General features: G+C 37.7%; 1 protein-coding gene across 1 annotated transcript in view; it reads right to left on the reverse strand.

The window, feature by feature from the left end:
- Positions 1 to 708: 708 nt before the first annotated feature.
- Positions 709 to 18,118, reverse strand: part of PPP2R5A (protein phosphatase 2 regulatory subunit B'alpha) — a 42,686-nt gene continuing 25,276 nt past the window's right edge. Inside the window, exons 4-13 of the mRNA XM_015621670.1 lie at positions 15,782 to 15,874; positions 13,069 to 13,199; positions 12,819 to 12,878; positions 11,520 to 11,628; positions 9,080 to 9,133; positions 5,850 to 5,900; positions 5,017 to 5,136; positions 4,801 to 4,928; positions 2,627 to 2,728; positions 709 to 1,936 (exon numbers count right to left, since the gene is read on the reverse strand). Of these exons, the coding sequence (XP_015477156.1) occupies positions 1,804 to 1,936; positions 2,627 to 2,728; positions 4,801 to 4,928; positions 5,017 to 5,136; positions 5,850 to 5,900; positions 9,080 to 9,133; positions 11,520 to 11,628; positions 12,819 to 12,878; positions 13,069 to 13,199; positions 15,782 to 15,874 (981 nt within the window). The 3' untranslated portion in view covers positions 709 to 1,803. The remainder of the gene's footprint in view (positions 1,937 to 2,626; positions 2,729 to 4,800; positions 4,929 to 5,016; positions 5,137 to 5,849; positions 5,901 to 9,079; positions 9,134 to 11,519; positions 11,629 to 12,818; positions 12,879 to 13,068; positions 13,200 to 15,781; positions 15,875 to 18,118) is intronic.

Consider the following 18,118-nt stretch of genomic DNA (forward strand, 5'->3'; position numbering starts at 1 on the left):
ACTATCTTTTTCCTCCCAATAAACTCACACAGCAGTCCACTTCAGTCACTACATCTCAGCTGTCAAGATGTTTTGTTTTATAAGGAAATGTTACAAGAGCAGGCCAGTGATCCCAGCCAAGAAGCCTTTCTTTTACAGGCCTATTTATAGGACCGCTCCTGACAGCAAGTGTTGCACAATTTGGAAGGGTATCTTACAGCTCCTGTTGTTTTTTCTATTACTTAAGCCTAATGTCCTTATTTGTAACTAATTTGTAATTACAACTCTGGGAAAAAACTTGTAACAATTCCAAATGCCAGTGATTTATTCCTAGAACCTCTGCAAGGTGTTTGGTTCCCCAACATTTGTGTAAATTGTTTTCATTTAGGCTCTAGGACAGCCGAACAAAGTTTGTCACACAAGGCACTAAAGAACTAAACCAAGGTGAGCTGTGCCTGTGTGACTGTCCTCTCCCTGCAGGCAGTGCTAGTCCCATACCCTCTGTGAAACAATGATTTGTCCTCTCCCTGCTGGCAGTGCTAGTCCCATACCCTCTGTGAAACAATGATTTAGAGACAAGTAAGTGTAATGCAGTTGACTCAGTGTAGTAGGGACTTCCCCACTTCTGCCACTCAGTGAAAAGCCACATTGGACAGTTAAAAAGGTTGTTTTCAACAGCCATTCTAATTCTCCTGGTCTTCAGAAACACAAAGATGTGAGGTACAGCACTAAATACAAACATAAAGACTTTATTGAATGCTGCTCAATTCCCCAAAGATCTTTCATTACAAAATTTTTCCACACAACTGCAATTTAAGAGATTGGAATGGTACTCTGATAAAAGATGTGAAAAAATACTTGATCAAGTAAACAGACAAGACTTCTATTGTCAACTTTCCACTTTTAAGAAACAGACTGCATTTTCTTTAAAGAAAACAAGGAATAATTTCTTGACATTCTTTCCTCCTTACTGAAAAAAAAAATATACTAATGCCAATTTTGGTCTCATTCTTCAGTCCATGAGATGCTAAAACTAACGCAGAAACATCCAAGATGGGTCTTTCTTGGAGACTGCACCAGTCTGGAGGGTCCTTGGGCTGATGAGGAGCATCATTGATGGGCTCTCCAGAGGAAGCTCCATCCTCAGCTGTAGCAGGAGGAAATCCTTAACTAGCCCAGGACCCAAGAGGCAGCAGGAATGGGGCAGAGGCACTGGCCACCCCAACCTGTTGCAGCTGATTCTCTCCCTTCCTTGCCTTGTTTCTAATGCGAGCATTGTATCAATCTAAATCTGAATCCAATCAGGAATTCAAGGACAGCTCTGTATCAGAGTTCCTTTCAATGCTGTAAGGGGCATATACTGAATATCTCAAGTTACTGGTAACGTACCTCAGTTTTATTTGAGAAAATACAGCACAACTAGAAGCCTTTTCTATCACCTTAACCAAAGTATGCAGCAATGTGAAAAGCACATAAAAAAAACAAGGAAAAATGTGTACATAGCAAACTATACCACCTATGTGCAACACAATCAAAAATTCAAGTCATAATTCTCACCACTCCCGTAATTATTTCACTCATTAAGGATGATAATTCAGTTCTATGAAACATTGGAAGTGACAGTATATCAATAATTAGACAAATTTACAATATGTTGTGGTAATGACATCACTTAACTGCTGTATTTAAACTCAAATCTTTACATTTGCCAGAGAAAAAAATTGGCTGTTTCCATTATACTGATGAGGTTTCTTTTGCAAATCTTTATATATTTCAAAAGGGTACAAAAAAAGAATGTCTGCCGAGTAGAGGTGGTCATTTCTTTTATTTGGCACTTGTATTGTGTGCATTGAGCACGTTGTGAGTGCTGTTCTGCTTCTCTGCCATTGCTTTCTTAAGCTTTAACTCCTCCAACCTCCTCCACAACTCTTCACGTTCCAATTCTTTCTTTTTCTCTCTGAAGAAAAGAGTGAAAGATCAATTTCAGAAGTGTTTTAAGCACAATCTGGAAACATAGTAACTGTGACTTGCATCTACTAATTCCTCTTTAAAATTTTTCTCCAAAGCTATTTTTAGAGGCAACTACAGTTTCCTCAGTTAAAAAGAGAGCATAACAAATAAGTAATGGTGTGTGGTGAAACTGTACCTTTGCTCCAGCAAATGAAAACAATTGCTGTAGGGTGGCTTTGCACAGCTGGCTTCTGTTTTAAGGAGGTTTTTTATCACATGCACACAAATTAAGGGACTGAGAATCTTTGTTGGGGCGAAGAACACAGCTACCATAAGGAGGGTTGGGCAGTGGTCTCAGTTGGCCATGGGTCACCTGTGCCCTGCCTCTCCAACGGTGCTGCTCAGTAGATTAGTAGGGTAAGTGATGCTTTTGCTGAGCTATGAAGAGTCCAGCTCCATTCTCTTCAGATACCTGAGGCAGCACAGCCAGCAGCAGCTGAAACCCATTTCACCACCCAGAAGGGAGCACAGCCCCTGCCCAGGCAGGATGGGGAGCTCAGGCCTTTCCACTGCCAGGTGCCACCTCACACACAGGACACCCAGCACCAAACAGCTCCACAACCACAACAGCAGAGCAACATCCAAAATTACAGCTTGGATATATTAATCAGTGGGAACCTGGAAAAAGGCTCAGTACCTTTGCCTTTCTGCTTTGTACGAGCTCGTGAGTTCATCAAAAAGCTTGCCGTTCATTTCCATCAGGGTTTTCAGCACGTTGTACACCAGTGCCACAATGGTTCTGGAACAGAAGGAGCACAGCCATTAGCTTTACTCAGTGAAAACAAGAATTTGATTTCTTTTTTGGATTCTGAGCTGCTTCTTCAAGATAATACTGTAAGGTCAGGGAGTTTCTGAAACAAAATCCTTTCCATTTTATTAATTTACAAAGGAAATTATAGTATAGTTAAACATTTTTTGAAATGGCTATTTAATCTTAAATTCCTGACTTCTGTAATTACACAGGATATAATTATTCATGCCGTGGCTGTACTTTAAAGCCATTCAATTATGTGAACCTTTAATAAACCAAGTTTTAACAACAACTCTGTAATATTTGAGCAATGAAATATGAGAGTCTAGAAAAATAAAACTTCTGGCTCATAGCTTCAAGAAGGCAGCAGACAAACCACAGGCTGAGGGTGGTTTAGCACAGCAAAGCTCTCCTAGCAGTGTTTCTGGGCAGCAGGAGTCTTGCTAGAGAACTAGAATCAAGAACATCAGATCATGGATTTAGGTACCTCAGTTTCCTTAAGAAACTCACCAACTTGAGCACCACTGTCTGTGTGTTACATGGCTGCCTGTATTCCTGCACTACCCTTCTTTTTGTGAAAGTATTCATATTTCAGCAAACCATCTTAAATGTTGTGTTATCTCCTTTAAACCCATTCATATTTATACAAAGAAATAAAAAATCAATGAAATTAAACATTGAAACGCCTGTCATTAAGTTTAATCACTAATCAAAAAGCAGGCAAACTGTCTTCCCTGTCTTCTCCCTTACTAGCAGTTCCCCACTGACTGCAAAGCTGCAGCCCTGTGACCTTGAAAAAGGAGTCAAAAAAACCCTAAGGAAATAACCAGAGAACCAGGTTTGCCTTTTCAGTGCACTCTGTCCACCGTGGCACTAGGAAATCTCCCAGCTGTTCAGCAGAGCCTTGTGCTTGTCCATTCAAAACGCACACTATCTGTTGCCTGTTTATACACTTATTTTTAAAATTTGATTTGTTTTTTTTGTACCCTGGCTTTCATGTGGTTTGAGGTCAAAAGCTTATTTAAGTTTTTGGTTTTCTGAGAGGAAAAGTTGGATTTTGAGCCAGAAGTTGAGCCCGTATCAGACAACCAGATGGATAAAAGCATGTTTTGCTGCCCTCCCAACAGATTAGAATCAAAGGATTATACTTTCTTCCCCAAACTTGCTTGTCCTCAAGTAGGCAATTATCCTATCTCTTTTACTTCTTTCATAAAGGGAAACATCTGCCTGCAGATAGGGAAAGAGGGACATCCTCCAAATTTGTTGAGGTCCCAAATAGATTGATACTCCAAGGACTATTCCCCAAGGTTTGTATTCAGTTTTCAACTAGACACACCATCTAGATAAACCCAGAATAATTGCAAAGCCTCCAAGGGCTTAAAACAGGACATCTGGTTTACTGCAGGACTGTGGCAAGCTCCTGCTGATCCTGGCTTTTGCCTGTACAAGCTTTATATTCTGCATACTAACTTGCAGCTTAATTCAGGGTGCTGGCACCCAGTATACTTCAATACCCTTACTGCTTCTTTCAAGCACAGGAATACCAATATTTAACTTGTGGCACTAAATATAAAGTGAAGTAGTCACTTGTTTCTCAGTCCTACCATCCTTTATAAGGGTTGCTCCCCTCTGATAGGATCTTTTCCCCTTCTTATCTCACTGATCAGCAATAAATACTTATGAAGACACAGACAATTGTATTCATCTGAAGTATTAAAGGACAGCAAAACAGAAATAGAAGCAACCCATGGAAATGGTTTTGGTCCAAGTAGCATTAATTTGCATTTTGAACTAAAACAAAGGATCAGATGTAATTACAATATAAAGACCATCATCCAATTTCCTCACACTTTTTCAATAAATTCCAGGTCTCCATTGTAACAGTGCAGAACAGTGAAAGAACAACACAGCTGGAAGTGACACTCCTTTTAACACCCAGAATGTCATGGATTTCATCTTATTTAAGTAAAAACAAAGTCCCATTTACAAGCTCCCAATCCAAACCTGAAACAGTGGACAATATATTTACAGTGCTACAGATAAAGTGAAATGTTACATACGGATTCCAGTGTTCTTTGGAGATCTTGTACAAACTGCCGAACATAATTGGCAGAATTTTATCAATGTTCTCCTCAATCAGGCTAAGAATATATTCGTTATTCCAGAAGTACAAAGCTCTTTCTGCAACCTGGAACACAAAGTTAAGGGTTCAAAACAGCCATAAAGTAAAAAAACCAAACAAACCTTGTGGTAACTTTAGTGTTTATTTTATTTACCTGAAAATGTGAACTTGACACACTCTTGGATATTTGCTTAAATAAAGGCTCTTCTATTTTTTTGAATTGTGTTGGTTCTATAACATCTAAGATTTCTTCAATTTCACCTAAAAACATTACCTGTTTGTTTAGAAAAAAAAAAAAAAGATGAGAGCGTTTCATATCACCATTGTGAACAGAAGCAAACAAAATACATCTTATACATTACACATGAATCCTGCAAAGAAGACTGTCATTACAAGGCATTTAGACATTCACAGGGGTTTTGCAGCCTAAAATGTCAATCATCACTCTCAGCTAACAGGTTACAGCTCTCCTCTTGGATTTCTTCTGTGTAAATAGTGAATACCTCAACAAACTGCTTCTGCAGAAAATGGGGTTTTACATTTAAAAAAAAAATAATTAGGGCATCTTATTTATCTTATTTCAAGAGTGGTTACAGAGATTATCAGAGATCACCAAAGTAGCTTTTGAAATGGTAAGTAGTTAATTCCCATATAAAATTGCAACCATCAGAACTCTGTGTAGCTGGCACAGAAAAATTTATCACCACTTGCAGAGAAAGAGACAACAGTGTTAAGGGACCCACTTTTAAAGAGCTGCTGGGAATGGAATCTAGTGGGATAAATCAAACTCCTGGTTTTCAAACTCATTTTAACTACATAGAAGAAACCATACTGAGTCACATGACAAAGGTGAGTGCCTCAAGAAGCTTCAAGAACTGCAAGTTTTCTTCAAGATATCTTGAAAAGCACAGCACAGATAAAGTTTGTGAATCTGCCCCACAAGATTTTACATCACAGCAGACACCAGAAATGAGACACAAAACCAACCTCTTTCTGACTGCACGTTTTTGGCCAAAATTTGAGCAGTCCTCTGATTACCTGTATGAAGAATACAAACAAGTTAAAGTAGGACAAGTTTCTACTATCTACTTAATAAGAAAAGTACTGGTTTTTCTCTGCTTTTCCTTATTCAAAAGTTCAATGAAAACTGAATAAACACTCATTTAAATGTTTGTCTTGTTTAGGTTGTCAGAATAACTCAGACCCTTATCGCTTAGTGTGTCTATGATTATCTAGTCACACTCTGCTCCCATCCCAGTACTCACATTAACTGACAGAATGCTGATCATATCAAAGAATCACAAAGTGAAGTTAACCCCCCTGTAGCTAAATCTCACAGAATATTTTTTGTCTTCTACTCATCCATACATTGGAGAGCACCAGCCTTGGCATCAAAGGTTTGAAGCCTGAGAGAAAACAATAAATGCTGACAGGGCTCTACAGAGGAGCCATGGCCTCCAACTCTTCCTCTTCTCTGCTACAATTTGATGTGTTAGACTGGAAACTAAAGTAAGAAAGATGTGAACTTACAGAGAAAATGTATTCTAATATCTACATTTGAAATTATCTTGGACAAGACTGGAAAAACAAAACCTTTGGGAAAATTAATTGGAAAGTACAGCCCCCAAGAGGAATGGAGGAAATACAGCAAAGAAAGGCTGGAGGCATTTTTCCTAGAAATAAACATCTCATGTGCATCTAAATTACAAAATGAATGCTGGCTTTAAAAAAAAAAAAGGGAAAAAAGAGGATGCAACTATGTTCCAGAAGCAGAAACATTCTCAGAGACTTACAAACTTTCATTCTGAGGAAAGGACCTCCATTTTTTTATGATATAATAGCACCTAATTGATCATATCCAAAGGAAAAACTTACTCAATTATTTAAATACCTTCCATATTTGATTTTTGTCATGTTGATTTTTTTCCTTCAGCTTTCCAGCTGCTTTATTAACAACTACATGTAGTATCAAAAGTGGCTTTCCAGAGAAAAGTTAGTATGACTAAAGTATACTTCCCAGCACAAATTACTGCAAGAATTTTTAAATATACTTAATTATTGCTAGAGATGAGACCCATATTCTCAACTTGATAAAGAAATAATATGTTCTGAGTATAACAGTGCACACCTCAACAAGATACCTATTCCTTGATCCTCCTTGCTGAAGCATCAGTTTCCAGCTTGGGCAGTCCTCTGATTACCTCAGTTTCCAGCTTGGGATAAATCAAACTCCTGGTTTTCAAACTCATTTTAACTACATAGAAGCTTCATGGAAACTGACTATGCTTTTATTTTAAGAAGTTGATACCTGCACATTTATGTTCATGGATTACTACTTTTACTATGTAAGATTAATATTCTTCACTGAGCTACAAGATTCCCATGAAGTGGCTTACAACTGTAGGCACCTGCTGGAAAACTTTTTTCATGTACAAGGACTGCACATTTAGCCTGATTTCTTCCATGTAAAGGCCATTGCACTCAGCAGGGTTAGGTAACAACTTCTTCTTGTCAGCTCTGCAAACATCAGGACTGACCTGAGGCAGACTACCATAGCTACAAGAGCTCAGATTGAATGTCCTCCAAATTGACCCTGAGTGACAATTCCTGCCAGAAAAATAACAGTAAGGTATGTGTGAAGACAGCCTTCCGATGGAGTTCTTAAAATATTACTTGACCTAAAGCCAAGGAAAATTTCCAATGCTATCTCATCAGTTGCCCCAAATTTTAACATTTACTTTTCAAGCATTTCAGAAAGTTTCTTAAAGCTTCACTTATCCTATTAACTTTAATTCCTTTATAAAGCAACTTTTACTATACACCCAGAGTAACAACCAAAGCAAACACAGGCAGTGACTCTGCTGGGAGTTCTTGTGTCTTCTCCAGCCTGAATTCACCTTTAACTGATTAAGAAGCAACCACAGTTGTATAGACCACAGTCCACATGAGCCTCAGAACTGCACTGTGGCACTGCTCTAAAGCCCTGCCTTCTTCACAGCAGTTTGGGCTTGGATCCTGCACCACACTTCCATAAATTTGTGTCAGGAAGTTCTGACCTTGTCATGCTGTCACTTCATTCCATCGTGCAAGTTTTTATGTAACACTACACATTTTCTGCTCACATGTCAACTTTAACTGCCAAAATGCCTTTTGAGGGTTGTTTCCTCAATTAGCTTAAGAAATAGGGGTTACAGAATTCCTTTCTCCTTGCCCTATCCCACAAAATAAGCTTATTGACCAGAGTGGCTGGGAACACTGCAGCACAGGGGGAAGGAGATGCTTTAAGCACACAAGGCAAATCCACAGACACCCTCCACCACCTACAGCTGAAACAGCTGTGCAGAAAACAAGCTTCCACTGAAAGACACTCAGAGAAGATCAGTGTTGTTTTCCCAAAACTATTTATCTTTTTTTTCTTTAAAGAAGAAAAATTTAGGTCATGCATAAACTCTTCATTTTTTCTGTCACAAAAGGGGTAAAGTATTTAAATATCAACATAGCCCTAATAGAGATACTCCTAATTGTCCAAGCAAAACCAGTTTCTTTTATAGTTGGCCTGACATCTCTCTGTGTCCTCACAAACTCTTGCACTGCCCTGAGCCTCTGCTCTTCATGGGCCCTGCCAAAGCCTGTGCATAAACCCTCTCTAGCTGAGCTGTCAATATGTGTCATGGGAAATTCAGTCTGGCAAAAGCCACAGATGCCTGAAGCACCTGAGTTTTGATTGCCAAGAGGCACCCCAGGAACTGAAGAGGCAGGACAGAAACAGCACATTTGGAATTTCAGAGTTCTTTCTGTCTAAATGAAGTGTTGTTATTATTTTCAACTTTTATTTTGGGATTGTTTATTCCCTAAAATATTTCAACTTCATGCAGTGGCTAAACACAAGCTATCAGTACCAAAACCAATGACATTTTAGTTTAATTAGAAGAGAACAGTCATGACATGCTTTGTCATTTGAGGTAGTTTGCATGATACCAGCAATTCAAACTTTTAGTTAGACCTATGCTCTATCTTGGCCATAGGTTAAGAGACAAGTACCCTTTCAAACTCAGAATTTTCTTAATTCTAGATTTCATTCCTCCCCCTTCTCCCCAGAAATCCTAATTATCCATCTTTAATCAAGATGTACAGCACTGCTGTACAATTCAACAGGTTACACTGCAGTATTTAATTGAAATTAAAAATAGAAAGACATTCAAATGAAAAACACTTACAGGCTCTGTTAAAGTTGTATCCTTTTCCAGGAACTGTACAACACAATAGGCGAGCTGAAATGTAAGTCATATGGTTATTTAGTTTTAGCAGACACAGTTTGGACATTGTAGAATTACTAAGTATCACAATTTCTAATGGAAGCACTCCAGATCATGGGGGGAACCCAACCCAAGGTACCCCTACACCGACATTTCATATTAGTCCAAACTAAACAAAGCAGCAATTAAAGCAGCAAGATAAACAGACCTGCTGTATCTTAAAAAAACTTCCTGCATACCAAAAAAAATCTTTTCAATCTAGAAAATTACTTTTAAGCTTGGCAGTTATTTCCTTAACTCAGATCCCATATCCAGACAGATTTTTCTTAACATCAACTCTTGTATTAATATTACAAAGCTATCACTTTCAAACATCTATATTGGGGTAAAAAAAAAAAAAAGCCATACTTCCAGTAAAAAACTAGTTGTAACACAGATTTGAATGAGCACACATTGCACATTGCCCAGGTACCAGACACCTACAGCACACAACATTCAGTAGTAAGATTACAAGTGAAAGAATTTGAACATATTCCAAGGCCACAAGAGATCAGGTAGCTGTTGCCCAGCTGAATGTCCTGTCCCAGTGCAGCACTGGCCAACAAGTGCATGTGGACAGGTAGAAGGAATGGGGAAGCATAATGTGATTAAGTCACCAGCATTGCTCTCCCAGCCTCTCCTGGTTTCTGTGCAGGGCCTGCTCAGGCCAAGGATATTTAATGTTACATAATTACTTAAGAGTTTAGTTACTGAGCACATAGTTGAGTAAGTAAACAACCATCCTATGCAGAAACCATACAATAATCTTATTACTGAAGTAGTTACAATCCTAGATTCCATTAAGACCGATTTTTAAAAGTCACAGTATTTCACAATATAAAGCAAAGACAAAAATTATGTAAAATGCATTACATTTCAATACTTAGGATGCTTGAAATTTAAGCATTCCCTTTTTTTTTTTTTTAATCTGTTATGCCAAAGCAGATAATTACAATGTCGTAATTGCAACAGGTCTAATTTATTTCTTTTGCCCTTAGGCTAGTGATGCATTTGTATAGATTCAAAAAATAACAAATGTCACACATTAATCTCATAAATCCCATTATGTGTGTATATTCAGTAAGTAATGCTTTACTGTTCAAAGACACAAAGACTCAAGCTTAATTCATCTTTAAGGCTTAAACTTTTAAGCATAGGCTATACTTTACTCAGCAACAAAGCAACCAGGCCACTTGGGATTGAAAAGGAGATTTACCACTGGCTTAGACCTTTGGGATAAAATGAAACCAGGAACACACAGTGCTGTGTGTGCACCTGGCACCCATGATTTATGAAGGGACAGAGAAGTGGCCTGGTCAGCAGGAGAAATGCTACTTTCTGGTACAGCTGAATTAATAGGGCCCCTTTCAGTAGCCATGAACTGATCACATGTATCCCAGAAAAAAAGGGCAGCTTGCTGTACTGATCTGTCAGTGAGAACACCTTTGGGAGGTGACTGGGCCCTTTCCTTTCACTGACTCATTTCATGGAGCAGCAAGGCAATAAACCACAAAGACAAGTCATTGGATTAATTTAAAACTTCATATGAGAATTAGGAATTAAGTGAGCTCCTCATTTGATCCTGTTTGTAAGCTATACAGTCATAATGATTTCACTTTAATTAGAAACCCATTTTCTTGTATCTTTAGTCTGTATGGAGCTGTATTAGTGAGCTAAGTCACAAAGCAAGTTTTAATTAGCCACAGCAGAATGAATTACTTCCAAGCTTGCATCAACCATATTCAATACTTGAAGTGCCATATGTCTGGAAAGGATAGAGATTATTCCTCAAATGAAATGCTGAATGTCTGTGGCAAGTATAAGAATCAAAGTCAGCTGAAGAACTGCAGCATTCTGACAGTGTGTCATGGATCTACATAATTCCTGGCTGATCCAGAGAGCTACTGTGCATCTCTGCCATTTATAAATGGCAACAAAATTCTCCTTCCCACCCCATCACTGGTGCAGCTTTAGAAAGAAAAAAACACACATGAAATAAATACTTGGCCATACCCAAGGTTCCTTTACACACAGCATTTAAGTTATATAAAGGAAATGACAACAGCACAAGGTTCTGGGATTAAATGAAGCTTAAAGTGTGACAAGACTAAAAGCAAAAAAGCTTCCCACTTCAGTTGATAAGTCTTTTACTCCCTGGTACATTCTTTCACTTGTAATATTATCTCAAATATTATCTCAAAATTAACATTTAGATATAAGATGTGTAACACTTTTTTAAAAAGTGACTGAATTTGCAAATATTTTGGAATATTGGAATTGTAACACATAGTGCTTTAAATTTCATTAGTTTCAAATGTAAATACAAAAACCCCACCACTCTTAAAAATAGGCAAAAGCTTACCTGTGCATGAAACAAAGCTAATCCCTTTGCAGTATGCATGGGAATCAGAACTTTCATAAGGAACTGTTTGTGTTCTGCTTTCAGTGGCAGTGCAAAACCATTGATAATACTGAAAACATGAATAAGCAGGATTTATTTTTATTAAAAAAATATTTTTTCCTAGCAAGTCAAGAATTTCTGCAAGTTCAACTGAAACTCCATTTCTGATTCAGTTTTTAAACCTGATTATTTTGAAACCATAAAATAGCTCTGCATGTGCACAACCTTTAAAATGTTGGTATCATGGGAGTTTAGACTCTTGGTAAGGAATACCAGAGAACCACACTAGAAGCTAAACAATACTCATGAGACGAGCTGAAGTATTTTTATCATGACCCCCATTAAATAAAGTCATCTACAGTAAGTCTTGCTGTCTAATTGCAAAGCTTAGACAGATGTATAAGGAAGCTGATCCATTTCACCCACAATCACTAGCAACTTTCAGTGAAAAAAAAGAATAACAGTGCAATTTGAACACTTGTTTTGAGATTGTTCCCCTTCAAAAACAAAGTTTAAAAGTTGTCTCATTGATTCAGTCATCTTATATTAAAGAGTTGATGAGCTATAGAATAGACAAAAGTCCTTCAGGAAAAGGTTAGCTGCTTTTGCCCCTTACATTTTAGGCAAATCCAAGAAAATAATGGGATCCCCATAAATTGATTTTTCATTAAATTTTTTTCTGCAGTAGCTCCACCATATTTGTATTTTCAGTTAGACCAGTAATATGATTTTCTACTGTGAAATGCATGACAGTTTTGGAAAGGCAGTAAAAAAACTGCCAGAGAAAAACTTCTAAGTTAAATTCAAGTCAGTGAAATAACATCCAAAAAAAAAGGTAACTAAAAAACCTTAGCACTCACAAGGCTTTCCTGAATAGAACTGAAAGAAAACCGGCCTGCTGAAGATTAAAGCATTTCATTCAGCATGAGGGCGAAAGTTAACATTCATTTTCTGAATCAAAGAACAAGTCATCTATCAGGTAGAAGATAAGCAAGAGTAGAGAGGTCTGACAAACAAGGACCCTTGAGAAACACTTTTTGCCCATCATCTTTAAAACTTGCACTGAAAAAGGAGTAATTTATTCTGTGTCCAAATTAGACATTCATGTGGTAACCCTGACAGTATTAGATTATCAGTGACTGTATTTCACCACTTGTTACTGTAATAATTCTCTTCCCCCCCTCCATTCCCAAAGCAGAAAACCTGAAGCAAATATTCAAAATAACATTTTATATTTTTTCTGTGTGAGATCAAACTTACCTTCCTAATATCTCAAGAAGTTCAGCAACACCATTGAAGTGCTCTGTTTCATATATAAACCTGTGACCAAAAAAGACAACCATCAAAAATTGCCACAGAGGATCAGAGATTCCAAAGAAATAATCTTTACTAAGCTTCAAATATTTGAAAGCAAGATCGCAGATCATACACAGGTCTTTTATTTTAAGAATGAATCACTGCAGACCCAGACTGTGAAGGCAAGATAACTAGTCACACACACAGAGCATACCTGAGGAAAATGTTGTTTATCTGTTTCCTGATGAATGCTCTTAAACCAAGGAATTTTCCATAAATTCTATGAAGAACTGTCTTTAGGAAATCACGTTCTCGTGGGTCTTCACTGTCAAAGAGCTCCAACAACTTTAAAAATTAAATTGAAATGTATTACTTTTGAAAGACTAAAGATTGTTTTGTTACTACCTGATTTGAATTTTATCTTTAATTTACAAGTTTACATTAGGAAAAAAATAGAATCAGCTTAACTGTACATTTTGCTTAGATGTTAATAGTATATTTTCAAAATTACGTTTTTATAAAGTCGATTTTTTTCTAATAAACTCATTGACTTCATTCCTTTCCTGTGTACAACAGACATCAGAGTCATTCCAGAAACTATTATACTATCAAAATAAAAATGCAATTGCAAGCATGAGGTTATGAAACTGTAGGTGAGTGGTTTGCACTTGCTGTTTAAGAAATCAGAATGAATCAAATCCATATCCTATATTTACAATTTCTTAATTAAAATTCTTTACTGCTTATCTCAAAGTGGTAATTGTGTCTTGATGGCCAAACAAAAGCATTCCTATAGAAGAAATTTTTCAATTCAGGAGGGGGTCACAGAGAAAGCACAAAATATGTAATTATTAACCAATTCCCTATTAATACAGACTAAATGCTGCAAGAAGCTAACAGAACTTTCCACACACTTTTTTCTTGTAGGAGGTCTTTCAAGGATACAGAAAAGACCATGCTCACTCAAAGACATAAAAAATACTCAGATCACATTACAGACCATAGTTTTTGTTATTTTTTTTTAACCCTGCATATGCCCAAGCAACAGCATACTCAGAAATGTCAGCTGCCTTGAGGCAAGTCAGTGCCAGCTCAAGCAGTCACCAGTCCCTTGCTCAGGTCTGAGCTTAGGTATGTCTGTACTAAGCGACACAAGGGACTGGAAACAACTGTTCAGGAACTTGGTTAGTTTCAATTTTATATTTAGCAGGAATTTCTCAGGGTCACTACTCCATGCTTTTTCCCATATATAGCTAGCTGTTGGTTGCATTGTCTCTATCTTGTACTCTAAAGAAAGATCAAGTGAAATGTCAGGAACAAATTCTGCAATGCTGCTCTTAAGGACCTGGTTTAGGTTGTAACCAAAAGTATGTATTCTATATCCAGCTGTTAAAACCAGCTGGGGCAGTGTTCTTTATCTCTTCCACAAGCCATCCTCCCTCCAGGGGGATAGCTCATGTTGATGGGCCATTGAGTCTCAGTGCATGACTGATAAAATTACAACATCCCATTGGGAGATGCTCCACCCAGGGGGAGGAGCCAAGCATTCCTACCTGGATATAATCTTTATTATTAGTTTACTTGGAATAGCACAGGCAGCCTTTCTCCACTGGATTCCCAGAGGAAGACCAGACCCATCTACACCACCACTGGACCTTCAGAGGAAAACTACAGGATCCCTTCTACAGGATCATTGCTTCAACAGCAACACATCTGTCTCTCTAGGAGGACTGCAGCCAACACCCTGACCAACGGAGGCCAGGTTGTAGTCTGACTCTGTCAGTGTTTTTTTTTTGTACTACTGCATTTTATTTTCTTTTCCTAGTAAAGAACTATTACTCCTATTCCCATATCTTTCCCTAAGAGCCCCTTAATTTCAAAATTATAATAATTTGGGGGGGGGGCAGGGGGTTTACATTTTTTCCATTTCAAGAGAGGCTCCTGCCTTCCTTAGCAGACACCTGTCTTTTCAAACCAAGACAGGACCACAGGTCTATTTGAAAACTGAATACCCACAGCCAATAGCTCACCAGCAGCTTCAGGCTTAAATTTTGTGTGTAACTTGAATAAAACTGAGAAGAAGGAAACACTTATAAACAAGAACAGTAGAACCAGAAAATAAATGGAAATTAAATGCAGTCACTGAAGGTAGGGAGGGAAAGCACCCATTTTGTGGTTTTACTTTTCAATGCTGTATTGTGATGGCCTGCCAGCACTCACTCTTCAGATACTGAGCAATTATTTTGACAAACAAAATTTGGAAAACAAATATTTTGACACAGTGAAATAAATCACCACTGAATTCAATTTGAACGAAAATTTTTTATTTCATTTTACACCATAATTCCCTGAGAAGTTATATTTAATATGAAATATCACTTCTTGCTTATAGTTGCTTTGCATGGTAAATCATGACTTCCCTAAGTAATTTCTTACTTGATTTTCCTTTCGTGATTAATGCACAATAGTAAAGATAATTACACTATCTAGACACAAGTAAGTTGTTGAAACACATTTCATGTATAGTAAGTACGTGAATTTTTTATAAGAAGAAAGTTTGCTGAAAGTTTTCTCATGGTAAAACTATTAAAAAAACAAACATAGAAGGGCTACAAAAATAAAATTACCACATTATTGATTTGACTGGAATTAAGTTACAAATCATGAAAAACAGAACTTTACAAATTCCAAATATCTTGCACAGCAAAGCACTGAGGTTGATACCTGAAAACAAAGTGTTCCTGAAGTTACTAATTACATATAGCCCCTGTGGCATGATGTGCTGTTTATTCAGTATTTGGCAGAAACCACTGCTGCAAGTAGTGAAATTTACCCTGTGTCAACAGGAAAGCTTTTAAGCATCTGATAAATTAAGCTTGAAAGGTGATCTTTAAATCCCACTTTCAACTTTAAAACTCCTCTCTTACCTGCTGTACAAATCTCTGGTCAATGTATCGCTTTGCAATGCTGGGCTGAAAATCCGGGCTCTCCAAAAACCTCAGGAAGAACTCATACACCAACTACAAACATGGAAATGAAAATTCTGAACTTAGTAAGTATACCATAACACAGATCTCAGCCTTGTCATCACCACCAAAGCCTGTGGGATTATTCACATATTCAAAAAGTATGAAAGTAATCGAACATCACTGCTTAACCACAGCTTCTACTGGAATTTACGGAAAGAATTACAGTAAGTACCTAAAACACTTTAATTCCCAGAAGAGTCAAAGCTTAATAAATAATCTACTGAAAATACCACTAGTGGACAAAAAACAAGTTATAAATGTTACATTCCTGCCATGTTAAGAACTTATTACGGAGAAATAGGTTACCAAACATTTAGCAGCATTGAGAGTTAATTTAAGTGCTCCAACATTACATAATTCCTTAAAGAAATGAAGAAAAATCTACTAAGTATTCCTGAAACTAAGTTCTGACTGCAAACTGTGAAAATGAAAAGTTGTATTAAAACAGCTGAATGAATTCACAGAAACTGAAAGAGCTCAGATTAAAATTAGGCTTCTATATCCTGGAAATTCAATTATAATATCCATTACATCTTGGAGCATATTATATATACTTGGTTCAAGTTCCTATTTGCTAGAATCCTACAATGCCCAGAGATTAAAAAACCTGACAGTAGACAGAGCTACCAAAGCTCTACCTGGGGTAGCAGAAAGTGGGATGGAGAGGCCAGAGCACAAGTCCCATATTTTGGGGTTCATCAAAAGTCCAAGACAAAATACTGCACTTCCGAAACAACGGCAGATTAATAAAGTACACAGAAGGCATCTCTTCACTAAGACAGAATTGAGAGGAAATATTCCTTATGTTTAGATTACATTCAGAGTTGTTCATGTTCTCAATGCCTATTTCATAACTCCATATAATTAAACAACTGATTAGTAATAATACCGCAATGAAATTTAGGTACATAATGCCATCACTGACTGGGCTTTTAAATAAAACCCACACAGAATTGCGCTCATACTCACAGGCATGAGTTTCAACTATTACCACTCTGAATACTTAACTAAACTGAGAGCAAACACCTGAGTAATTCATAATTATAATCAGGAACCTCACTGCAGAGAAATACATGACAGTAAGTACTTTTATGCTGAACATTTGAGCTGACAGTTACTTATGCATAGCCTCAAGGAGGGTGTGCTGTATCTGCAAAGCAGAGGCTCAGAAACTCAATCTACCCTTCACTTCGTCCCACTCTGACATACTGTAAAAAGAGCTTTTCCTATCAGCAGTTTACGTAGAATAACAGGATTGTTAGGGCTGGGAGAGATCTCTGGAAATCATCTAGCCCAAGCCCCCTGCCAAGGAAGGGTCACCTACAGCAGGTGACAGAGGAACTGGTAGGGTGTGAATGTCTCCAGAGAAAGATTCCATGACCTTCCTGGGCAAGCCTGGAACAGTGCTCTGCCACCCTCAGTGTAAAGTTCCTCATCTGTTTCAGTGTACGGCCATTACTCCTTGTCCTGTCTTCTCTTGGCACCATAATAGACAACCCAATAGTAGAATTTTAAATGTTACCATACTGCACCTTCTGTCTTAGAAAGAGCTCAACCATGGCTGCTTAAAATCTCTTATCAATGACACAGACCGTGAGAGAACACTCAGCACAGATGTTTGGTGCAGATGACACCAAACTAAGCAGGTGCTTGAGCAACCTGATCTCCTGGTAAGGTGTCTCTTCTCATTGCAGGGGGCTTGGACTAAGGTGATTTTTAAAGATCCCTTCCAGCCCAAAACATTCTGAGCCTACTGATCTTCAAATTAGCAACTAGATAAATTTGTATAGAAATGGGCAACATATGGCCAGAGGAGGTTACATAGCACACCTTAATTTTGGAACTTAATTTAATTCAAGATTTCTGTAATAAACTCCTAATATTACGTATTTCTATCAGTGACAACAACAAAGAACAGTCATGTGTGATAACTGCTTAGACAATGCCACACCACCAGGGCAGAAAATAGGAAAAAAAAGTATGTCATGTTACCCACAAGAAAGGACAAGTTGACTCTGAAACCTGAGAAGAACAAATACAGAATGAAACTCAGATTGCAAAGTCACAGTTGGAGCGCTAAGAAAAAGCTCTGCATTTGCAAGCCCTTAAGCTGAGAAAGGGTTAACCATAGGATGACTAAGATCCATCCTCCCAATGAAGCTATGGAAGTGACAGATGAAATCCTAGGATATTCCAGGAGGATACTGACAGCACAGACATGCACAGACCTACACA

The sequence above is a fragment of the Parus major genome, chromosome 3 (assembly GCF_001522545.3).
Source record: "Parus major isolate Abel chromosome 3, Parus_major1.1, whole genome shotgun sequence".
Lineage (NCBI taxonomy): Eukaryota > Metazoa > Chordata > Aves > Passeriformes > Paridae > Parus > Parus major.